At 31.3% G+C, this 25,425-nt stretch overlaps 1 protein-coding gene across 11 annotated transcripts in view; it reads right to left on the reverse strand.

The window, feature by feature from the left end:
* Positions 1 to 25,425, reverse strand: part of LOC106072251 (myoferlin-like) — a 76,744-nt gene that overhangs the window by 6,124 nt on the left and 45,195 nt on the right. For 3 of the 11 annotated variants that reach the window (XM_056007128.1, XM_056007090.1, XM_056007162.1), the window contains 38 exons: positions 25,083 to 25,159; positions 23,366 to 23,466; positions 23,149 to 23,262; positions 22,750 to 22,855; positions 22,396 to 22,598; positions 21,806 to 21,912; positions 21,023 to 21,218; positions 20,035 to 20,187; positions 19,681 to 19,821; positions 19,207 to 19,293; positions 18,976 to 19,055; positions 18,656 to 18,773; positions 18,325 to 18,427; positions 17,713 to 17,843; positions 17,185 to 17,352; positions 16,911 to 16,931; positions 16,111 to 16,180; positions 15,018 to 15,095; positions 14,756 to 14,937; positions 14,474 to 14,623; positions 14,166 to 14,195; positions 10,462 to 10,560; positions 10,147 to 10,308; positions 9,682 to 9,847; positions 9,438 to 9,553; positions 7,255 to 7,485; positions 6,252 to 6,362; positions 6,034 to 6,159; positions 5,595 to 5,750; positions 5,325 to 5,416; positions 4,421 to 4,591; positions 4,037 to 4,182; positions 3,713 to 3,852; positions 1,794 to 1,882; positions 1,527 to 1,670; positions 1,132 to 1,222; positions 628 to 727; positions 315 to 493 (listed from right to left, as the gene is read on the reverse strand). In XM_056007128.1, the coding sequence (XP_055863103.1) occupies positions 315 to 493; positions 628 to 727; positions 1,132 to 1,222; positions 1,527 to 1,670; positions 1,794 to 1,882; positions 3,713 to 3,852; positions 4,037 to 4,182; positions 4,421 to 4,591; positions 5,325 to 5,416; positions 5,595 to 5,750; positions 6,034 to 6,159; positions 6,252 to 6,362; positions 7,255 to 7,485; positions 9,438 to 9,553; positions 9,682 to 9,847; positions 10,147 to 10,308; positions 10,462 to 10,560; positions 14,166 to 14,195; positions 14,474 to 14,623; positions 14,756 to 14,937; positions 15,018 to 15,095; positions 16,111 to 16,180; positions 16,911 to 16,931; positions 17,185 to 17,352; positions 17,713 to 17,843; positions 18,325 to 18,427; positions 18,656 to 18,773; positions 18,976 to 19,055; positions 19,207 to 19,293; positions 19,681 to 19,821; positions 20,035 to 20,187; positions 21,023 to 21,218; positions 21,806 to 21,912; positions 22,396 to 22,598; positions 22,750 to 22,855; positions 23,149 to 23,262; positions 23,366 to 23,466; positions 25,083 to 25,159 (4,735 nt within the window). Of the gene's footprint in view, positions 1 to 314; positions 494 to 627; positions 728 to 1,131; positions 1,223 to 1,526; positions 1,671 to 1,793; positions 1,883 to 3,712; positions 3,853 to 4,036; positions 4,183 to 4,420; positions 4,592 to 5,324; positions 5,417 to 5,594; positions 5,751 to 6,033; positions 6,160 to 6,251; positions 6,363 to 7,254; positions 7,486 to 8,386; positions 8,435 to 9,437; positions 9,554 to 9,681; positions 9,848 to 10,146; positions 10,309 to 10,461; positions 10,561 to 12,523; positions 12,551 to 14,165; positions 14,196 to 14,473; positions 14,624 to 14,755; positions 14,938 to 15,017; positions 15,096 to 16,110; positions 16,181 to 16,910; positions 16,932 to 17,184; positions 17,353 to 17,712; positions 17,844 to 18,324; positions 18,428 to 18,655; positions 18,774 to 18,975; positions 19,056 to 19,206; positions 19,294 to 19,680; positions 19,822 to 20,034; positions 20,188 to 21,022; positions 21,219 to 21,805; positions 21,913 to 22,395; positions 22,599 to 22,749; positions 22,856 to 23,148; positions 23,263 to 23,365; positions 23,467 to 25,082; positions 25,160 to 25,425 lie in introns of all 11 variants that reach the window. The other 8 variants (XM_056007168.1, XM_056007135.1, XM_056007102.1 and 5 more) reach the window with 7 other exon arrangements.

Genomic DNA, 25,425 nt, shown 5'->3' on the forward strand with positions numbered 1-25,425 from the left:
GGTTCATGGTCTAAGGTTCGTAGCTAAAACCCGCCAAGACCTATTTGTAGCATCCTTAATAATAATTTTATTTATAAAGCGCTGTTAACAAACAAAATGTAGGCCCAAGGCGCTGTAATAACATTACAAACACAAACACGACAGTTAGAATGACAGTTAATCTAAAAAAGTTTTAAACAGATAGGTCTTAATGTTTAATCCTTAAACAAATATGTAATTGATTAGTTTACAGGAATTAAATTAGCATCACAAGGCCTAATAAAAATGAATTACAAACTAAGTGCTTAAATGTGCTAGAGAGACTCCCAGCTTACAGTCAGCTGCCTTGTGCCTGTACTGTCATCATAACAGGGCCAGAATCCTCTCATTTTTTTCATTTCAAACAAAGAAACAAGTTTAACATCTTTTCCAACATCAGGAAGCATTTTGAGATTACAATTTCTGGACCTTTTGGCAGGTAGTGGCATAGCATTCAGGTTCAGCTCCAGATGACCTACAATACAAAATTTCTCATTAGCTTTGTTGAACATTAGGACAGAAAAATAACACTTGTATATTGCACAGTGATATGGATTATCACTGGGCAACTGTTCAAATAGCTTTAATTTTGTTTCTGAAGCATTATACCAATGAAATCATCCTTGGAAAATTTGTCATTGTCCCAAATTTGAGTGATCAGCTTTGGAGTTGTTTTTATTTCTGTTGTATCAAGACTCCAAAAATGCTCCTGAGAAAAGCAGAGATGAAAAAGATATTAAAAAAACAAAATGTAATATTTCAAAACAACTAAATAATACTTTAATGCCCAGCATACAAAAAAACAACTAGATAAAAACCAAAGACTAATCATATAAAGGTGATTTCTTCCAATGTTGGACCAAACCACTAGTGATATCATCAAGGGGTGTATTCCATAACAAAAGTATTTATACTACCAAGTCAATATATTAAATATCTGAAAACTTCCCATAAAAATCTAGAAATCTAAAGGCATGGAAGTAGCAATAAGAAACACAATATTTTTACTATTGGTCAACTTCAATACCAGGTTACACAAAGCAACTTTACTTTTCTTATATTTAAAATTTGCTACAAGTAATGAGCTTTTAAAAGTGTGTTTAATTCAAATACCTTTTTCTTAACTATCATAGTTTGTTCAGCCACCTGATACTCAAAGGGGAAGATCATTCTCCAATTGAAATTTCCTTCACCATCTAGGGACCTATAAAAAAAACAACATTAGTATAAAGAGAAACATATAAAGATGAAATCTTTTAAAGTTTGGCCAAAATTTGAGTAAACAAGGAGCAGTAAATATTTTGTGAAAGTATGTCTTGAAATCATTAACACTACCAGAAAGACTTTCTAATGTATGAGGATCAAACAAATGTCCCTGAAAGACTTTCTAATGTATGAGGATCAAACAAATGTTCCTGAAAGACTTCTAATGTATGATGTATCAAATGAATGTCCCTGAAAGACTTTCTAATGTATGAGTTGACCAAAAAAAAGTTGACACTATGTACCTGTAATGCACATCAGTTTTCTGCTTTTCATCAATACCCCCCATCCAGCCCTGGACATAAATATCACTCATTTTCTCTCCAGTAATTGATTCTTCCTCCAGGATGACATCTTTTGTATTCCAGACAATAGCACGAAGTACATATCTAGGGAGAGACAACCAACATTATTGGCTAAACATGTGATTACAAACACTGACATCTCTTCTATCCACATTAGCATGTCAACTAACCAAATATTGAGCTAATTTAAGGTAAAACATTACTAACTTGACAGGTTGTCGAGGTGATATATCAAATGGAGGCCCTGGTGGTCCAAGGGATACAGGAAATATATCTACCCACATATGCAACCTTCCCTGTTGTAATGTCATTAAATTAGTAATTAGTTATTAACAGTCAAACACACATGAACTCATATTAATAAGAAAATTATATTATTAAAGTTAGGAAAACATTCTTCTATTAGCAGGTGAGAATACTGTCAAGTCCCTGGACATACCATTCCACTAATACCTTTATGATATAAGAAATTAAAATGACTTCCATAATAAAAATTAGCAAAAGAAAAAATGGATCCCTGTTATAAAAACAATGGCAACTTGTCTTAAGGTAAAAGAAATTAATCATTGATGGCCTATAATTAAGAGCTCCTTTCTCCAAGTAGCTTGTAATAAACTACAGTATCAAATGATAGGAATATTTTTGTTCAATAAGTTTTGTTCTGCACCTTTTTGTAATGTTTTAAAGTTGTCTATAGAACACAAGATTAAAAGCTCGCTTTGTCAGAACCTGTTGATAGTGTTCTTGGCAAGTGCAATGCACACAATATTAAATTCTTAATATTTGCTTATAATTTATGAAGTAAAGTCAAATTGTAAAATACAGAGCTGTCAAACTAAGAATTAAGTTCAAACAGATTGGTACTCTTTCTCTTTGGGATTTCATTTATGCAGAGTGATCTGTAGCTAAAATACAAAAGAAATGTACAGAACAAAAACTATTTTTCCTGTCAGTAACTATGTTTATCAATTGGAGGCACGGTGGCTGAGTGGTAAAGCGCTTCGCTTCCAAACCAGGGGTCCCAGGTTTGAATCCTGGTGAAGACTGGGTGTTAAGGCCTCCGCGCGGTGTTGATTCTTGGCAATCTGTCTAGTGTAGATCTGACTGGAAGTAACGCTGAACTCAACTACATCAGTAACACCGGCGAAAGGCCGAAACAATCAAATATGTAGTCGACGCTGATATATTGTTCTACAAATATGTTTAATACTCAAGAAGGGAATCGTCCGATGTCAATTATGTCGTACTCAAGTCTACTACTCTACAAGAAGCGTCTTCCTTTTAGCGTCGCTTAGAGTGTTCTTATTTTTTAAAGATCTGTCACGTCACTTGTTGCTAATTAAAACTTTCCCCTTATTCTCGAAACAAATAACTAATTCCTAATCATGTCATAACACTGGGATTTTTAAATTCAGGATCTTTGGGCACCTCTGAGTCCACCCAGCTTTAATGGGTACCTGACATTAGTGCTTAAAAAGCAGTTGGGAAAAGTAAAGGCGGTTGGTCGTAGTGCAGGTCACATGACACCCTTGTTAACCGTGGGCCACAGAAACAGATAACCTTTTCATCATCTGCCGTATAGACCACAAGGTCTGAAAGGGGAACTTTACTTTTTTTTTATGTTTAACAAAAATATCTTTCTGCTTCATTCTATTTTGTGTCTCCCATTTCCAAAAAAAAAAAAAAATGATCCAAGGCTCATGTCCAATCTGTAAATTCTAATAATAAACTGGAGCATATACAACGAGGTAACTTATAAGTTATAAAGGAAAAACAGAAAAAAAGGGCAATGATTTGTCACAAAGGGGCTAACATGGGATACTTTCCGAATCTATATAGGTTCAAATTAACCATGATGAGTGATTGTCTTTATCCAAACATTTGTCATTTTTAAGTATATAATAATAATAATAATAATCATATACATCATTATAATAAATAATAATGAAATACATCATTATAATACATCTGTTCTGAAAATCACATTGTTTACTTAAAAATAAATGTATAACAAAAAATTTATGGTAAAATAAAATCTATATAAACACAAATACAGAAAGTGTCATATGACAATGTGATTAGTAAATGTACTATTAAAAAAAAAAAAAAAAAAAAAAAAGAAGCACCTGTTCAATATTAGGCTGTAATGGGTTAAAGATGGGTCTTGATTCAACATGCTCTTTGACCAAGGGGAACAGGTTCAAGACATGTAAAGCCAAACGTTGGTCCTCTGGTCCAATGTGCTTGTTAAATGGAGGAGTTTTCTCTGAGTTAAAAAAAAACACAATGAAATAATTATAGAAATACAAAATATTTAAATTAACTAGTTATGCAATGCAATATAAAATGCTGTATTAAATGAAGTAACTGAGAAAGAAAATTAAATTAGAATTTTGGTAATTATTTTACAATTTGTAGAAAGAATATATAAGAAATTGTTAAAGACATACCAAAATCAGTTAGTTTGTATGTACGACCTCCAACAGTAACAGTTTTTGTGTCTTGAAATTTTGGTGCATCCATTCTGTTCCTTTTACAAAATTCTTGTAATATTTCAATGGGCTTTTGACTGTCTCGCCACAGATTTACTCCAGAGCTACATACCAGATAGTGAACAAGTTTTATTTTAGAACATTTTAGACATTGAAATAAGAGAATCTATTGTGGAATCTACTAAAATAACTGCTAAGAATAATTCAAACTGCAATCAATATATATTTTAAATAGATCATGTCATATCTTATAATTAAAAGAATTTCCCTAAAAAAAGATGAAGTGCAAATAAAGTATTTAGAAATAAAAAAACAATGTCAATGTTTATGCAAGACACTTACATCCAATAAGACTTAGGTAGACCACAGATGGCTCTGAATTTAGTTAGATATCTGTTCTCCAAGTCAATAGTGGTCTCACCAATTGTGTCATCTGTACTTAGTAAATCATAGTCTTTTACTCGAACAATTAAATCTTTGTGCAGTGGAATGATCGTCTTCATTTCAAACAACCTGTAAACATTAAGAGCTGACATGTAAACATTTTTAGTTAAAATATTAGCTGAAATTTTTTTTTTACAAATTATATTTAAACTATGATAATTTAGATTTTCACTTAAAAAATACTTTTGAAATGTAAATCTGCCCCATGATTTAAAGATGGCTTTACATTTATTTATGATACCTAACTGATAAACACTGACTAAAATATTCTTCTCCTCTAAACATTGACTAAAATAGCTTTCTTTTATAACTAGCTAATAAAAACCTTCTCTGGTCAACATTGATTAAAATACATATATATATGGCTTCTTATGTCTCGGAAGATGATGGATGCACCCAGGTAACTTTTCTCTAATGAAATAGTAAACTCAAAAGTAAATCCAGACATTGTACCAAAAAATCTCAGCAATTTTTAACTGATTTTCAAGATCCAGATTGAAGTGTCTCATAACAGATATATTTCTGTGATGCATTGTATGAGTAGAGAACAGCAGTGCTGACAGAAGAAAAGGGTCAGAGAAAATAACAAACAAAGCCAATAATACTAGCACCAGCTGGAATAACCTGCCAGGTGTGCAGCCCAACATTCCGGGCTCACATAGGTCTCACCAGCCACATGAGGAGGTACAAAACCCCAGTGCAAAGTGCTCAGCCCACCCGATGACAAAAGTGGTCATCAATCATCGAACCACAATGAGTAGAATATAAACGCAAAGATGAAAAAAAAAAAAAAAGAACTTACCTTCCAAAATTTGGATTGATTGAATTTGGTATATAATTGTCTCTTGTGTTCATCTTTTTCTTGCCTAGCTCCACTTCAATATAAGGATCAGCCTACATACATACACATTATAAGCATTGGTTTATCTAATCAAAAATAATTCAATGGCCTACAGATTAAAATGTAAAACATTAAAGCCACACTTTTACTACCAGATGAATTTCTTCTGCACTTCCAGTGGAAGAATGATTTTTGTGTCTAGTCTAAATACTGCTACTTATTGTTTCTTACCAAACCATTGGGATCATTAGGTTGAAGGTCTACAGCATTGACTACATAAACTCTGATGATACACTCTTCAGGATCACTGGACGGCATAGACTGAAAGATCCTGGGTGGTAGTGGTTCATTAGGGTCCTGAGGTAGAGGGTACACTCGGAAAGATCCCTAAACAAGCAGTGCATGAAGACAAATAAGCAAAAATAAATTAGCATAAGAGCTCTCATTATTTGGATAATGTCATCCAAAATGAAAAGTCATTCTTTAGTTTACCATGATAATTTTTACAATTCTTTATTGTGATTGTTAGGAATTGATTTTGTAAAAATTTATTTCAGTAATTAAATTTTGTACATGTGTAAGGTAAAACAGAAAAAATTGTAATAACTTAGATAAAACAAATTTTTTTATTAGAAAAAAAGTTTGGAATTTTTGAATAAAATAATACAACCTTAAATTCTCCAACAACATTGGAGTCTTCATCATCTTCATTTTTCCCTCTTGATAAGTAAAGCGTGTGGCAGAAGTCTGTAAAGCCTTTATAACCTTCATATTTCTCCAACTCAGAAGACAGAACCTAATGAGGTCAATAAAGTCAAATCTATTATTATTTTGATGAGCCCTGTATGAACAGATCTCTCTAGATGTAAGTAACAGTCAAGCTCTAACCTCTAGAGTGTCGTAATTTAGAAGTTTGTATTTCTTGCACTTTTCAAGATCATTGGTTGAGGCATAATATTTGGACCACCAATCTACTTCCAACTGGGTCAATTCTGATTCCTATTAGAAGGGGGAAAAAAAAGCCTTTAAAAAGGAATACTCCACATTGAAAAAAAAAGTCTTTTTTTTTTGTTAAATCACCATGAAGCTTAAAAACTCATTTGAAATAATTATAGCAGATCATGTAAAAGTTTAAAACAAAACAAATATGGCTGATAAATGCTGTAGTAGAAAACTTGTTTGTAACATATTGTTTGAATATATAATACATTTTTCTAAATACATTTAAAAAATGTTATTAAAAAAAAAAGATTTTAAAATAAAAAAAAAATGCTGCATAAAAATTGTGTTTAACAATCAATAGACTAGACTAAGTAAAAAGCATAAACCATACCTATACACAACACAGGCTACTAAAGAGAATGCCTTATAAATATAGTTTCTAAAGTTACTTTTATGTTGTTTTTTTTTATAAACATTTTATTAACATTCTTTTAATCTGAACGAGTCATAACAGAATAGTTATAATGAGTGTCACATTTTATTATCCAACAAATGAATGCAATGTTCAAGTTGCCCACAAGTCAATTAGATGAAATGAAATCAATGCTCTAAAGGGATCACATTAAATCAGAAACAACTTATAGTAGCAACTGGATTGTGTATGTTACATTAAACAAAATAACAGCAACAAGTAATTAAGAAAAGCAAGAACTTACCTGGTCTTTTATTATATAGCAAAGTGATAATTATTATATTTTAAAAATTTTAAACAACATTCAATTGAAATGGCTATTAATTATGAAAATAAACATAACATCTGAAACAAAAATGTGAGGATAGATAAATAAATCAACAAAAAGAAACCAAACAAAAATGAAATGATGTGGTACCAAATCAAAACAAAAAAATATGTAAAAACAAAAAATGTGTCTCTGTTTACAATACAAACCTCCATAGATCTATACAAATTAATTTGTTTCAAATCTTCAGCTTTTTTCTTTTTTAGTCTGTAACTTTTTGGCACAAACATGACATAAGCAAGGTGTGCTACAGACTTAGAGATCTTCTTCAGCCCTTTTCCAGCTTTTTTAACCATAGCTGAATTATTTTGATTTAGCAATGAGTTTGAGCCTTTTGAAAATACAAGTGCTGAATTGTTTACAGTCGAATCTGTAGGAGCCTGTATTGGAGTTGGTGTCTTTATTTATTATTCCTTAGAGAAATGGTTGAATGTTTAGAATGCAAAATGATTCAACATGAGAGTTTACATTTAACTCCTTATACAGCCTACCAGATCACTCTGACTGCCCCTTCTGAGAATGTTGTCATAATGTTAACAAATTATTACTTATGATGAAACAAGCAGTGCAGAGTTTTATTTACAATTGTATCTAATCGGCTAATGGAGAAGAGATTGTTTGCAAACTGAATTCTTAAGTGTTTATAAATATTTCTTGTTCTCTCAGATTTTCTCAGTCAGATATAAAATAAGTAAAATATAATGTAAAAAAAAATATAATAAAAAAATAGAATGGAATTTAAAAACATCTACCAAAACCATACAAGAATGTATTTATTTCAAAGGCACAAAAAAAGGGTAAAATTAATTGTAATTTAAACAAAATGCAGCTTTAATATACCATATTGAATTGTATCTAAACTGCTTCCTTTTTTTGGGGGTTGAAGATCCAAACAAAATTAAGATACGAGTTCAAGCCTCATCAATTCCATATTATATTTAGTCATTCACCCTTCCCTACCTAACCCTAAGCCTCAAGATAACCCTGTGGTTAGCACTACTGATAAATGATGATTCAATAAAATATGGTATATTTCATCTGAAAATAAATAATTATTTGTTTCATTATTGGAATGAATCCTAAAAAAAATTTGGCAGAGCTAATGTATTATAACTTTTGAGATGATTTGCAAGATTCAACTTTTATTATGTGACCTGAAATAATATAATTAATAATTTTCCCAAGTAAATGTCAGTACATAAACAAGCAGTAGCGCTACAGAACCATCTGCTCCCAATTTCTTTTCATTAAGCACATGCAAGCAGTTTATTCTGCAGTTACCCTCAATAGCTCCGAGATGCTAGAAGTCAATTTATCAAAAAATCCTTTCTTTTGGATTGAGTTAAAGCAGCAAAGAAAAAAAAATTATACACACATTAAAAACTTTTCTTTTCACAAAAAAGTGCTTTCCCTTCAGCTATTTCTCACTAGATTACATTTATTATCTAACTATGGAGTATTTCATCAAAACAAACATTTAAAAAATGAAAAAAATTAATCCATCTTTTCAAGGAATATTATTTATAAGATAAGAAGATAAGACAGTAGGAAAATGATTAAGTAGAATTGTAAGTATCAGGATGCCGTTAATATTTGCATTTGATTCAGTAATTTGAAAGTGGGATGTATTGCATTGCTCGCTTGACAACATATCAAGGGGTGTTTAAGTCATAAACCTGACTTGAGCTGAGTAGTGTTTACTGTACGCCTAGAGGCAGCAAGGGAACTTTCTCCCAGATGCCCCCTACCCCCACAAAAGAAAGTGGACCATAACACACTGAGCGTGCTATAAGCATGACAGATTGGCTATACAAAAGTAATTTTAAAAAAGTGAAATATCAAATCCTTTATTTCATATTTAAAAAAAAACAACTAATTATATTTAAGTCAATAGATTCTTAAAGTAACACTCCATCTTTTCATTCTAGTTCTGAACACAGCAGCAACAAAAAATGAGGAAGTTTAACAAGTGAACACAACTACAAAAGTGACACTCAACAGTTAACATCTAAGAATGTAATCTCCAGTTAGTGCACACATTAAAGAAAGATTCAAGGTTTACAAAAAAAAAAGCATGCAACACTTGGTTAGTGTTGTTCAAAGCTGTCTGTGACTAGGATAATAATTGTGCAAGAAAATAATTGATAATGACATAAAACTATAACAAGAAAAAAAACAACACAACCCCAGATAGTAGACAAAAAATATTTATACAAAAAACACACTATTCAACTGAAACATAGATCTGACTTCAATCAAACCTGAAGGACTATCTGAGCTAAGATAACTTATGCTGATTAAATACAAAATAATCTTCTATATTAGGACTTACTTTTTCTGCTCCTTCCCCTTCTGAAATCTCAATGACAGTGTCAGCCCCTGTTGGACTACTTGGTGTGACATCAATTGTTGCTGCTTTCTCAATAAGTGGGGAACCATCAGAAGGTGCTTCAGAGAGATAGAAAAAAAAAAATTTTTGCTTCAAGAATATTAAAATCTGTCTCTATGAAATCAAATACATTTCAAATGAACTTAATGTAGATGACAAAATGTCTAATAACAATAGAAAGACCTACCAGGCATAACTGGCATGATGGCTGTAACACCAGATAGTGGATCACAACGGAAATCTTCTAAAGACTTGAGCACATGCACACCAACAGTTGGCTTACGACCAAACTGTCTGTGATCTTTAACTTTAATGTTCATTGGTGGCATATACAGTTCTTCTCTGGGCAACATCTTCCAAGAAGAGAAATTGTGAAGATTTTATACTTAATCATTTACATTTTTTCTTTACACAACTTACACTCTTACTTTATAAAAGAAATTATTTGTACTAGATTTAAATTTTTATTTTGTTATTATGTAAAAACATGGTATATGAGCCAAAAAGACTCAAAGCATAGATATAATTTTTATGTAGGTAACAATTTCTTCTCTCAACTTTAACTACTATGTGAAAAAAGGTCTATTTCAATACTTTGAGGTAATATTTAATACAATCTCTCATGCTAAAACTTTTTTGTTCTGCAACTTACCACATCAAAAAAAAGAAAATTTTCAGAGAAATTGGGATTTCTCCGAGTGTCTTTAATGACAACAGAATCTCTGGCATGACCACCACATTCAAACTTAATGCTGGGAGAGTTCACTGCAGATAATTGAAACTTTTTCATATTTCTAACACCCCAACACAAAACCTGAAAAAAAAACATTAGTTGACTTTTTCAATAAAATTAAATAAAGTTCCTAAAGTAAGAATAAATTTGTCATACTTTAACCATTGTCTAAGGCAGAGACCAGAGAACACAGAAATAAATAAAGACAAACTTATGGCTAGAAATCTTATTAACCTCTATTCCTGTTCGTTGCATAACTGGACGAATACCATTCGGTACAATGTATATGTTGCCTTTCTTAGGTGGCAGAAATGGTAAATCCTTACTGGAAGCCTAAAAAAAAAACAATTTATTTATTATTTGAAAAAAAAGCAACAGTTTTACTGTACTATGAAAACAAAACATTTAGACAAACAAAAAAATTGCATCTATTAACATTAAAAGTAAAGGATGAAATGTAATTACTTTTTGTTACATTATTTTTCATTTAGTTCAGATATATGTATTTTACTAAAATAAAAAAATATATTAAAAATAAGGAATTAGTTTAAGAATGTTAGTTGCAACAAATGAAATATGCTCAAAACATTTTGCAATTTCATAATGCTATTGGGGTGCAAAGAATGCAAATTAGGAAAATAAATGTTCTGAATAAAATTAACTGAAATCAAAATTTCAAATAAAAATTTCCTTTAAAAAAAAAATGAGTTGAATATGTTTTAAAATATTACAGTTGCCTCCTCTTCATTGAAACACTATTTTTAAAATTCAATTGCATGGAAACAAAACAATTCTTATTATATAAGCATAATATTATTTGTTTATTCTAAGCAAATTTTTGTTGAATCAGAAAATGAATGCGACAGAAATATGTAAAAGGAGTCACATATCCTCCTGATCTCTATTGACTTTAGTTCTAATAACAAATTGGCTGGGTAAATGAAACAGAATTGTGGTGCTTGGTGCCAGTGATATAATGTAGAGGCCAGGAAATCTATTAAAACTTAGACCAATGCTTTGATAAGTGTAAGTGGCTATTTTGTTCAAGTGCATCAAAAGAATGCACCATGTCAGAAAGATCTTTAATTAATGATTGGAATTTGGTGGTACTTTCTTTTTTTAACATTTTGAAGAATTCTCTGGTCAATTTATATTCAATGAATAGTTCCAAGTATCCTTGTTGGTATATTCCATGCTGTATTTAGCTCTATTTCCGCCACACCAAAAAGCTAACCTCCTTCCATCTACGCTGTCTAAGAAGTATCCATAAGGTGCATTGGTCCAACCACATACCAGACAAAGAAATCTTAAAGCTGTCCAACATGCACAGTATCAATGTGACAATAAAAAGGTCCCAACTTTGATGGGAGGGACATGTAATCCACATGCCAGATAATCGCCTTCTCAAGCGACTACTGTACGGGGAGTTGTGTGCAGGAAAGCACTCCCAGGGAGGCCAATACAAGCAATACAAAGACACTCTCAAATGCTCCTTCAAGGAATGCGATATCGATATTCACGGCTGGGAAGCACTAGCTCTCGATTGCTCTTCATTGCATGAAGCTGAGTCTCGGAGTCTCAAGATTGGAAGCAAGAAGAGTAGCCAGGGCAAAGAGTGCCGAACCAACAAAAAGCCGAGAGAAGAATCAGGCCTATCTGCAACTGACCTAACCCACCCATGCCACATATGCAGCTGGCTTTTTAAAGCAAGGATTGGATTGTACAGCCATCTTTGAGTCCATAGGAAATGAGAAATGTGCTCATCATCGACCACGAAGGAGGAGCTATATATTCCGTACTGTAATTGTGTAAAAAATTAACCCTTTCTGACCTTGCAATCTATGGACAGATGATGTTAAGATAATCTGTTTCTATGGCCGATGGTTAATGAGGGTGTCATGTGTTCAGCACAATGACCAGCCACTTTTTTTTGGGTTGTCTCTGGTGTGCTCTAAAAATTCTAAAATTTGAAATCTCAGTTTTCACTGAGATTTGAACCTGGGTCTCCTCAGTTCAGAAACCAAGCAATTTACCACTTGTACTGATGATGTTTGAAAGCTACAAGTAATTGTATCTCTTTTAGATAATGGTGATTTTTTAAAAAGGAAATATTCTTAAATCTTAAAGTCGATGACAAAACAAAATTGTGATTAAAAAAAAGATATTTGAAAAAAAAAATTGTTTTAATGAAAAAACAATAAGAAAGTGATATATTGTAAGTTAAAAAATCTCAAAGTGTTACAGCAGTTTTTTCAAAGCAAATAGTCAAAGTATGAACTCCGCTGAAACTGTTTACCTGTCCACCAGAAACTGCTTCTTTAAACTAGTTGGTGTTAGTAAACAAAAAAACAAACTTGTTAGCTTTATTAGTGCAGGTAATCTTAGCAGAGTTCTACACAACTGTCATGTCAAAGTATAGATGAGGGGAGTAAATGTAAAGTTGTTAAAGACATATATTACATTTTTAATTGTAATTCTACATTGAACAATACTTTGACAGCACTTTGTGCAGATGGAAATATTTTAAATATTTTAAGCTCTTTTTTGCCTGAAATTATATAATAAATAAGAAAAATATAAACAAAGCTTATATTAAGTGTAGTTGTATCTATCAGTTTGGATCAGTCATGTCATGTAATTAAATTTTTAATAGATCTAGACTAATAATGATAAATCTGTTGATTACAAATATATTTATTAATTGTTTTTGTGTTAGCATAATTTCATGGTTTTAGCTTTCTCAATATGCTATAAAACTATCAAATTTCTGGACCATATAGGAAAGGGATGGTGTTGAGAAAGAAGGGTGTATCTGGGTGAATGTTACCATAATTGCTTTTTAAATGCATTTATATAAAAAAAAGTTGGAACAACCTGAATTCCAAATCAAGGGCTAACTCAAGCCAATGCACTAACCACTGTGCGATGGAAGTACTTACGAAAATAGGTTTTATAGTTATTTATAGTTATCTATTGTTAGGTTCAAATCAGTCAAGTATAAGTTTTTTCCTTTGTTTGAGATATCAAACAAAATAATTATTTACCAATAGTTAATTAACTCATGTTTTAAAATTGATTCTTGTATTTTCAGGTAAAAGAAATAATTGTGCAAAATTTCAGCATGATCTGAGATTGGGTGTGGGAGAAATAATTTGTACAAATTTATGACCAGACAGACAGACAGAGTGAGTTGATATAAGCTTTGTTAAATACAGTGGAACCCAGATTATTTCAACTTGCATGAGTCAAGTTTCACTTAATTCAAATTCTCTTCATATTTTTTCTCCTTTTTCCTTAATAATAAAAAAAAGAAGATAACATCCTATGAGTTCCTTAGGTCAATTTTGTCATGCATGTTGTCAATAAAAAAAATGAGAGAGAGAGAGAGAGAGAGCTGTGCAGAGAAATAAGGTAGTCTGTGAGCATTCTGTCAATGCAAGCAACCATGCAACCATTAAATATGAAATACCCAAGCATTTGAAGACTATTCTAACAAGGAAAGTACCTTGGAAGAATATTTCTTTCTTTTTGCCAAAATGTAATTTGATTTGAAGTCACTATCTGATCCCTTACTTTTTTTTTTTACTTTTCTGTTTTAGTCAGAGACAAATCTAGACATTTGAGTGTCATGTTTACAAAATGACTTCATCATAATTCAGATGAAACTTTGTAAATAAAAAAAATATTTTTATACATTTCAGATTCATCACAAAGAGAGAGAAAGATGAACAAAATAAAATGTGAGTTACAAAAGATAGAGATGTTTCTAATTCATGATGTTTGTTTTTATTTTATGCACTAGTGATAGAAATGGTAAAAGTTATGAAGCATAGAAAAGTTCAGATCTAGATATTAGTAAGTCTTAGTTCAGTCATGCTATTGTGTTCTCTATGAAAGTAGAAAACAGTGTTGCATCTAGATTCCCAATCTTCAACTACCTTTTCTATTTCAGGGAAATCTTCTTCAATCTAAAAGACAAACAGATTTACACTTCATACACAGTCAGACTTAAGGTATTGATAGTAAACAAGGTGGAAAAACTATTCAAATAGTTTTCATAAGTTATAACTTTTTATTTATTTTACTTTTAATAAAAAAAATAAAAAAATAAACAATCTTTGGTTTAATAGCTTGCTAGTTAATCTTTAAATTTAAATAATATTTAATGAAATAAATATTTTAAAAGTATCTGCAATAAAAGAAAAACTTCAACAAGTTTAGTAAATCCAAAAGTTGAATGACTTACTTTAATAAGTTCAAATGCTGCAAGGAGTTCTCCACCATTCTGCCCCAAGCGCATTATTTCATACCACTGTAAAACAGGAGTACGAGCATCTGATGGGTCCAGTTTCACCATTGGATGTGCTTTAGCTCGGCCTAGAAACTCTGGCTTTCCCTGGTATTCAGTATAAATACACATTCATTGTGATAATTTAAATTTTATTGTTTTAATGACTTAAGGCAAATTTACAAGATCATCCTTGTGATTAAAATCAACAAAAGCATACAAGTTTCTATTGACACTTACAAAGGTGTCATAATCAAAGAGTTCAATGTAAATGGTTGGTGGGGAAGCTTCCATTGTTTCAGGAGAGCCATACATTACAAGCTCGTCAAAGATCAGAGTCTGATCCCAGGTGGGACTCAATGTCTTGGGCTGAGTCTCTGTCACCATACTGTTGGTGATAAAACTCACTCTTGCAAAAGGATCTGAAAGACAAACAAACAAGAATGTAAGAAATCTATAAACGAGTTTTCTTATTGCCTTTGTTGAATGTATATTTACTCACCAGATAGGCCAGTATCATCAGCTGCCAGCAGATCTCTAGCTTGGTAGATGTAGGCTCTCAACTGATATTTATGTGCATCTGTGTATCAAGATAGCATGTGTATAAAAGCTCACATTAAGTAAACTCCTACTCAACAAATCCATTTTAAAATGTCTCCTTAACAAATATAATCAAACGTTAATCAAATACAGTCAAATGGAGATTTCAGAGTTATTGTTTTATGTCTTGGCTGAGGGTTTTATAAGTTTCTAAATAAGTTTCTAAGTTTCTAATGGATAGAGATTGCAACATTTAGGTATGACATCTCTCATGGTGGTCTACAAATATGATGTTAAGTTAAAGTAATGCAAAAGAAGACTAAAACTTCAATATGCCAAGTGATGATAAAGTAATGCAAAAGAAGACTAAAACTTCAATATGCCAAGTGATGATAAAGTAATGCAAAAGAAGACTAAAACTTCAATATGCCAAGTGATGATAAAGTAATGCAAAAGAAGACTAAAACTTCAATATGCCAAGTGATGATAAAGTAATGCAAAAGAAGACTAAAACTTCAATATGCCAAGTGATGATAAAGTAATGCAAAAGAAGACTAAAACTTCAATATGCCAAGTGATGATAAAGTAATGCAAAAGAAGACTAAAACTTCAATATGCCAAGTGATGATAAAGTAATGCAAAAGAAGACTAAAACTTCAATATGCCAAGTGATGATAAAGTAATGCAAAAGAAGACTAAAACTTCAATATGCCAAGTGATGATAAAGTAATGCAAAAGAAGACTAAAACTTCAATATGCCAAGTGATGATAAAGTAATGCAAAAGAAGACTAAAACTTCAATATGCCAAGTGATGATAAAGTAATGCAAAAGAAGACTAAAACTTCAATATGCCAAGTGATGATAAAGTAATGCAAAAGAAGACTAAAACTTCAATATGCCAAGTGATGATAAAGTAATGCAAAAGAAGACTAAAACTTCAATATGCCAAGTGATGATAAAGGAACTTGAAAAGACATTTATTTATTTATTTTTTTTTTGAAAAAGGAATGTTAAAATGCAAGGCTAATGATTAAGTATGAATTATAGTACTCACTCTTAAAAGTCAGAAACATTCTTGGTGCCGCCAATGATGCCAAAGTAGTCAATTCCTTTCCTTCCCCTGCCTAAAGAGCAAATGGTTAAACCACATTTTGAATCTTTAAAATGTCTTAGTTTGATGTGTTTGGTAGAAAGTAGTACAAGCCCACAGAGAGTTGAGACATAATATTGACATGGAGAAGAGACTTATTGACATGGAGAAGAGACTTATTGACATGGAGAAGAGACTTATTGACATGGAGAAGAGACTTATTGACAAGGAGAAGAGACTTATTGACATGGAGAAGAGACTTATTGACATGGAGAAGAGACTTATTGACATGGAGAAGAGACTTATTGACATGGAGAAGAGACTTATTGACAAGGAGAAGAGACATATTGATAAAGAGTTGAGAAATTCTTGTTTTTAAAATTGGAATTTACAACAGTAAAAAAAATTGACATGTCATCAAAACATATTTCTCAACATTGATACATTAATAATAAAAAAAAATATTTGGCATCTTAACTAGTCAGGAATTGAATTGAAATCCTAGTCTACAGGAGTTAACATAAATTATTTTATGATATTAAGAAAGTCAGTAGATGATATTTTAATGTTATACTGAAAGTAAGCTGGCATATTTAAAATTAAATTTGTAATTTGTTTAGATGTAGAAACATTTTATTTGTACACCTTATTAACAGTAGCAACATATTTAGTGACTTCAAAAAAAAAAAAAGTGAACAACATTCAGATCAAAGTGTCCAATAAAATAGATTCAAACTCAAAAACTGCTGATACTAAAACTTTACCCTCTTTTGAAGTTTTGAAACCTGGGGGGATAGATTATTTAGTATAGAATAATGTTTACAACAAAAGGACTATAAACCATAGCCCGTACATGCTTGACTTATAATGACACTGAATACTTTAAAAGTTGCCCAAAAAACACAAATCACAATCTTAACACCAGCTAAAGTAAGATAAATGTTGGTCATTATCTTAATAACATAAATACTACAAAGTAGAACTAACATATATACTAATATGTCTATATAAAAATCCATTAATGTATGGCCAACAAACCTCATGCGATACATTGAAAAAACAAGAGGCCTCAGCACTAACAGATATCATCTTACGATGCCACCGTCTCCGTCTGACAAGGTCCATGGTTCTTTCCTGTGCATGAAACTTCATGTTAAACAAAGGGGCATACTCCCAGCCTTCAAGTTTCAGAGTTTTCTCAGTGTCCTAAATTCAAAGACAAATGCAGTATTACAGATTTATTGTTTACAACACTCTACTACAAGAGCAAGTATTTATATTATAACATGTTTTAATCCTTTTATATATATATATATATATATATATATATATATATATATGCATCCTTTAATGATAGAAACTTTTATTATCCTTGCGGAGCTTTGTCATACAATTTGTGCATTACACATACATTCCTACACGTTTCACTCAAACATTACTTAAACAACACACACACAAAATTACTAACTTTGTTAAAAAAACAACAACCAATGTTTATCAACTATATACCACAACTTGAACCTTCTAAAATGATTGTGAATGCATGTGAACTACTTTGAGACTTACAAGTTTTCTTGTCTCCTTATTCATATCTTTATGTGTTCTGTGTCTGACCCATCTTCTCCTGCGACACAGGTGGTATGTCTTCTCAACAGGTCCAAACCCACCAACTGTAGACTCCACACAGTATTCCCAGCCTGAAAAGTAAACAATGGTACTGGAAAACAAAACAAACAAGTTGAAAAAAAAAATCGAATGAAAATGATCTATAGAGAACAATTAGTAAAATACCAGTGTATAAGAATGCTGGCTAAAATGTGTATTAAATTATAAATATTTCATCAATAAGAAACTTTTAGCAGAAATATTGAGTTGTTTTTTATGGTTGCCTGACTTTGGACTTTCAACTTGATGGTCCTGAGTTCATCCCACCCCCTACAAATATCTGGCCATCAATATATATCTGGGGGTAAAATTTTGATTTTTATTCATTTTTAAAGAAGAACTATTTAAGAATAAAAGTCAATAATTACTTTCACCCTAAGGAACCTAGGTCTCTTCCATTTTAGAAAATTCTGTTCAAATTTTATGCTGACACTGAACTTTTTGTTTAAGTAGAAAATGTGGATAAAAAGTCTCCCAGAAATGTAAAAAAAAAAGCTAGAAATAACAACAAACCATCTTCATCCACAGCTCTGTTCACATCAGGCTGCCAGTCTTCATCCCACTGCCAACCACTAGGTAATGGAATATTGGCAATGCTTTCAGTAGGATCCCCTTTCTAGGAACAACAATAATAAGACAAATTAAAACAATGGTCAAAGTTAAATTCATATGTTCTAACACTTAGGGTATAAAAGGTTATTTCACTAATTAAGTATTGATATATATTTTTTTATTTCGTTGTAAATTTTTTTTTAGCAAATGTATGAACTTAGATTAGCTAATGGCATTAGACATATTTTGAAAAAGTTTATATATCTATTACTATTTATAAAAGTTAACATACAACATCTGTCCACGGTCTTGTGGATAGTCCCCATGTGCTTCCTGGAATATTTCTGGATTGATTTTCATAAACATCCTCAAGATATGTGCGATGTCCAGCATCTTTGTCAAATAACATGCTGAAAATGTTATTCAATGTAAAATATGTACATAAATCAATGTTCAGAAACAAATGTTTAAGTTCTTAAAATACTATTCAAAATTACACGTAGCAGCTATAGATTAATGAACTGCCATGACAAAAATAGTTCAACTAATATGCATTGAATTCCAATTTGGATCAATATTACTAATGCTTTAATTAGTCAATTTTAAACTGACCTCATCTCAGGACTAATGTACCAGTCTCCATCCCATTTCCAGCCAGGAGGGGGCACAAATTTATCTTTAAGTAGTTCAATCTGTCAACAGACATTATTTCATGGTGTCAACCATTGATTTAATTTTTTCACAAATACGAAAGTCTTATAGGTCTATTGTGAACCTATACATACACAACAAGCACATTTAAAATTAAATACCATGAACTAATATATCAAGAAGCCACCTAACCTTTCCTTCACTATCTGACCATTTTGGCCTAGTCATTGTTGGTCCTTTATTGGTCCAGGTGCCCAGAATGTTGACTTGATTTTCATACTGCAAGTATACACAAACAGGATTATTGTATTTTATATTATTGTATATTTCTGTATGTGTCAAGCACAATGATAAAATGGCCACACTTTGTCATGAGTGGATCTATAATGATGAAATGCCCTTGGACCTCAGTGAACATGATCCTTAGAGAGCCCTGTGCTCCACTAACTCAATCTCTTTTTCAGTACATGGACCAAAGAATTGGAGTTTGCTTCTCATTGAGCTCAGAAAAAACATGTCTTCTCTATATTCAAGAAGATTATTACCTGCTTGAAATGTATGAATTTGCCTGTTCTTTTATGTCTTTTAATTGTCTTAATGACTTGAACTTTCAAAATATTGCTACATAAATGAAAATATTATTATTGCTGAATAAAGAATGCTTACAGTTTCAGCATAAACTGCCAACTCCCCTTCTTTCTGCATTTTATGCCATGCTTTTTCTTCAGTCTGTAGTCCCAACCAAAGCTTCACTCTGAGTAAAGCAGGAATTTCAGGTTTTTTATCTTTGTCTTTAACTTGTGGATACTGAAACACATTTAGCAACTACAGTATTCTAAATATTATCATTTTAACTATAACAAAATAGGCTTAAATTATTAACCACGAACTTCATTTATCTCTGAGGTGATCTGCATTTCACCACACCAACACAATTGGAAAGATAACGTTAAGTAACATGATGTGTGCTCTAAAGGACATTATTTGTATTCTTTGCAATGTGCATCAAAGAATGATTACCTTGAGAGCCAAAGTGACAAGCTTTCCACAGCTTCGACCTCTGAAGTTTTCATCCTCATTATACAGTAGATCATAAGCAGGAATACGATAGTAAGCTATTCGCTTCTGTCCACTTAACATCCATATCACTACATCTGGCATACTGTTTTGTGGCTATTTTAAGCAATATTTAAAAGTAATATTTCATTTTTATTCATTTTTAATAAAAGTAAATAATTACTGTCTATACAATGTTACTGAGATTACAAGCATAAAAAAAAAGGATAAAATAATAATTGGTTGCTTAGGAAACTACCACTAAATGTCTTACAATATAAATAACTATAAGAGCAAATTTATGTTTTTCAATACAAATTCTAAAAATGGTTGAAATTCTTATTTTCCTGGAAATTTTTTGGTGAATTAACATTGTTTAGTGATTTTTTAAAATTGTATTACAATTCTCTGTAATAAAGTCACATAAGAAATGTTATCAATTTGTCTCATTGGATTTTTATATTACAGACACAAAAATAACTTCTAAACCCTACTGGCTGTAAAGATTTTATTTTTGTCAATTTATAGAACATGAAAACTCATTTTAAGTTTTTCAAAATAATTTTTTAGATGATTAAAAAAAAAAGACATCAAACATTTTATAAGAACCTAAGAGGTTTTAATTTATAATAAATTGCTTTCAACAATGAAAATAAATGGATAAATATGACCTTATTATCAAATAATTAACTGACACTGATGCTAAAAAAATATTTCCCTTTAAGTAGCCCATATAGGCAGGTGAGATGAAGATCCATTTGATGTTATGTAACCATCACAGTGATCATCCACCTTTATTTTCCCCCTAAAACAGCAGAATCCATTTTCAGCAGGTTAAACTCGGGAACTTTCTAATCAATCCCAGATTTAAAACCATAGCATTACCTGGAATTAAAACCCCTCAGAACTTAATAATGGACCCCAAAACAGCAGCTAGACATTTATTATTTACCTCTATAGCAATGTTCTTCAACATCTGAAGTAAGTTTTCTACTTCGCTAATGGCTTCCTCAACATCTGTAGCATTTTCTCGCAAGTTTTTAGCAGAATTTTTAACATTTTCTAATGCCTCCTTTCTCATAGCTAAAGTCAGTTTATCCAGCTCATTGCTAACATGGTAACCTTCTTTTGGAGCAGATAATTGAACTCTGAGAGAGAACAAAATGCAAAGATTACTATCAAACCATTTCAACAAACAAAAGATTTTCAGTGACTGAAGCAAATACAAGACTTCAAACTTTCATCAGCAAGGTGATTGGGCAACTCAAACTTTAATGGCAAAGGCAATGTCTTTGGTTTGAAGATTAAGCATAACTCAAACTTTAACAGTGACGAAAACAACTCAACAAAATGATAAACTCAAAATTTAAAAAAGATGATCATATCATATCAAGACAAGTTTGCAGTAATTGTTAAAATAAAAATGAACCATATTTTAAAAGTTTGATTAGGTGATTCTGGAAATTGTTGAAAACCATTCCTTTATAAATGTTACAATTTCTGTCATTTTAAGTTTCCTTTTAAACTAGACAACAAAAGGACCAGAATAATGTTACAAATATTTTATATTACATTGTACAGACAAATCTGAAACTTAAAAACCCTAGGAAAAATCTACATTTCTCAAAGTGAAACAGAAACTATACTAAACCTATGGCTAAATTTTGAAAGCAAAATTGCTAGCAAGATGTGTCAATGCAAAGTAAATAAAACAAAAACTTTCTAGAGTACTTACCCACAATCAGATATCAAGTGATCAAGTAATGAAATCATCAGTTGAGCCAGTTCAGGTATAGGTAGTTTGGCTTTAATGCCAACTTGAACTCTCTCCAAGTTGCTTGTCTAGTAAAGAAACACAGAACAAAGATTTGCTAGAAAACTTGATTACAAATTATATTTTTTCCTAGATTATTATAAATTGAGAAATATTTTCCTAATTTTCATTTCAATAAAATTACCTTTTTAGACCTTCACATAGAGCTATAGCCTTATAGTTGTAACCTATTTTATAACTAGGCTGACGTTATTAATAAAGTTTTGAAGTTTTATTTTGTGTTTTTTTAAAACTACAATCTTGTTTGTTATGAGTGCACTTCCATTACTTGTTGCACATTTCTTATTTCACATACTAGGTCAAACTTGTGAGCCTTCATCCCTAAAGCTATTAGAGCATGGAATGGGTTGCTTGAATCAGCCAGGAAAACCAATGGTCAGAATTTAAGTCACTGATACACATGCATGACTAGATTGATACAGGGATAAGCGTAGGACATAATTAACTTCTCTTTTGAAGTAAAATCTGTAATTTATAAGATAAGAACTTACCAGCCGCTCTATGATATTCAGAATAACATTTAGGGAGTTGAGCCTAAATGAAATATCTTCCCAAGAGCTATCCACAACAGCACAGGGTTTGGTGTTGGCCCAAGGTAGATAGTAGTAGTAGCAACCATCAAATACTGGGTTGGTGGGTTGGGTGGTGGAGGCACATGGTGGCACATTCTCATCTAGCTTGTTACCATAGTTACCTAGAAATGTAGATAAGTTTGTCATTAGAAATAACATACTATTCAAGAGGATTTCATGATGACAAGCAATAATTAAGAAAACTAACAGTTAAAATGTAGTTTCCAAATCATCTCTAGATGTTAAGCAAGAAACAATAGAAACCAATCTAACCTATGCTGATCTCAAACTCTATTGGAGCATCCACATGTGCTGAACTAATCATACTGGCATTAATGAAGGCGGCATGAACTCTGTATTTACGTCTTCTCATAAATTTCTAATTAAATGGAAAATATTAAGTGTAACGAGATAAATGATCATCATAAATTTATAAAAGTATAAATATGTATAAATAAATATACATATCTATATCTATATATAGGCCACAAAGGGAGAAATATATAAATCTAAACATTGTCCCCAAAAGCTGTTTCCCAGCTGACAGATGCAAATACTCCAAGAATGTACCTTCTTGATTTAGCTTATAGAGAAACAACTTATAAAAGCACTATAAGAGAGTTTTAATCTAGTTTTTAAATGTCATGACTCATGATAATCTAGAGCCAGTACCTGTACTCTGAGTCTGTCATCAGAGGGAATGTCTTCCACTTCTATCTCAGGAAGTTCTCCAAGAATAGTTTGAAGCTCCACAAGTGCTCGACCTCGATAAGCAACACCTTCTCCCTTTTAAAAATATCAATTGTTAAGTCAACAGAATAGGAGACACAATTGGTCTCTATGGCAAAAAAAGAAAACAAAATTGTTGCTTGAACCAATCTTCATATACCTTGCCAAGATTAAGGTCTTCAAAGTCATTAGGTAGATCTGAATACTCCCTTGTAGATCCATACAAATTGACATAACAGGGTCCAAAAGTTGGAAGAAAGCCTGCACATAATATTTTATTGTTAATAAGTAACATGGCAAATTATAACTAAACTCATTAATCTGCCATTTGTTTTCTCTTAAGACATAAAAAAGATTGTTATCATTTTATGGTAAATTAGTGATTACACTATAGATCATAAAAAAAAAGGTAATGTTAAGAAAAAAGTTCTAAAGTATTGGAACCAATTACTTCAATCATTCAGTTTCAAATAAATTCCATGGCTTTTTTTTTTTTAAAACATTGATATTTACTTGCAGAAAACTTTTTAAAAATTGTATTAACTTTCAAACTACAATGTAAAAATAATTCCAATCCAAATTTTTTTTTTAAATGCAGCATGCAAAAATTATCAAACAAAAAATACATATTTAAAAAAAATAAATTATAAATTCAAAACCCATAAATCCAGGCAAAAGGTTTTCTCTCATGTTATTGCAGCTAGATTCTTTTGTTACTGGAATTTATTTAAGTCAAGTCGCTAATAAACTAATTGTACTAGCTAGCAACCAGCAATAAGTAGCCACTAAAATTAATGCTATTCTACAGTTACTTAAACAGTAAAGTAAGAAAAAATCTATGATTATTTGCAAACAAATTGAAAGAAAAAAATGTTATTAATGTAAGTATGTTCATATTGTTTAAGTTCTTCTATGATTCTTTAAAGGTCAAGATGTCACTATTTGAATGAGTGGTATGTTTTTAGGTGAGATTGTATTGCCATTTAATGGCAAAAAAGAGACACATCTTTCTTTCCTTCTCTGTTTTTCTTTTTCTTTACTATTACACCATATTTTAAAAACTTCATTATCAATGAATTAATGTACAATCTGTTTAGAAATGTTATGTAAAGATTTGAACTTTTAATACTTTTTGTTATATATGCCTTGTTTCAGTATTATCAGCTGTGTTTCTCAACACTGTAAAAATAGAAATAATCTTTTTTGAGGAAATGTAAAACTTACAAGGTATATTTTGTATGACTTGTTTCTATTGATAATAACTTTACAACCTGGGAGCAAAATTTCTTTAAAAAAAAAATATGTCCCCATACATACAAATCCCACACTACCATGCAATGATCATATACAATAAATGAATGCAGATATATTTGTGTATGACAGATAGAGCAAATTATTCACTGCTGATTGTTAAACAGAATTGAAGATGATTACATCCTAGTCCAAACCTCCCCCAGAACCATGGGGGATGGCACCAGAAAGGGTTTAAACCCAAGACTATCAAGATGACAGTGCATACTAAATGATCAGGCAGCTTGAAGGAAAAAGCCATGGTTCATTCAATTTTCAATATTCCTAAGTGGAGAACTGTAGACAAAATAAACAACTATAATTCATCAAGAGCCTGCTCAAACAGTGAAAAAAACAACCTTGACACAAACCATTGCAAAGCAAAAAAAAAAAGTTGCTAAAAAATGATTAATATTGGACAATCCTCACTGAAAAGCTTGAATACAAAGGCTAACTGTTTCACCTGTCCCTAATTGTAAGTAGTTATATAAAAGCATGCAGTAATGAATGTTAAACAAAAAGGATCAAAGAACAAACTGAGATTAATGATAGAACTAAACAAAAAATAACTCAAAACAGTTAGTCACCGTGCTCTCCACTGGAAGATATAAGACTAATGGGAACAAAGTGGGTACCCACAATGTCATCCTGGTTCAGTCGATCCCTATATGCATAAATAAATAAGAGTTGTACCTCAAAGACGATTTGGTCTCAACGCAAATACTTTATTCTCAAGTTAGAAAAAACAACATCATTCTTTCTCGTTACTTAATTGCCGATTTTTTCATTAACATTTTGTTATGTTTAATAAGATGATCTGTCCCTTAGAAATGAGGAAATCAATTCATGTGTATGCTATATTTTAAGTTAGTTGTTGGCCCAATAAATTCATTTTAAAGAAAAATAATTGGTGGAGTCACAAGCACATGT

This window comes from Biomphalaria glabrata, chromosome 1 (genome assembly GCF_947242115.1).
Source record: "Biomphalaria glabrata chromosome 1, xgBioGlab47.1, whole genome shotgun sequence".
NCBI lineage: Eukaryota > Metazoa > Mollusca > Gastropoda > Planorbidae > Biomphalaria > Biomphalaria glabrata.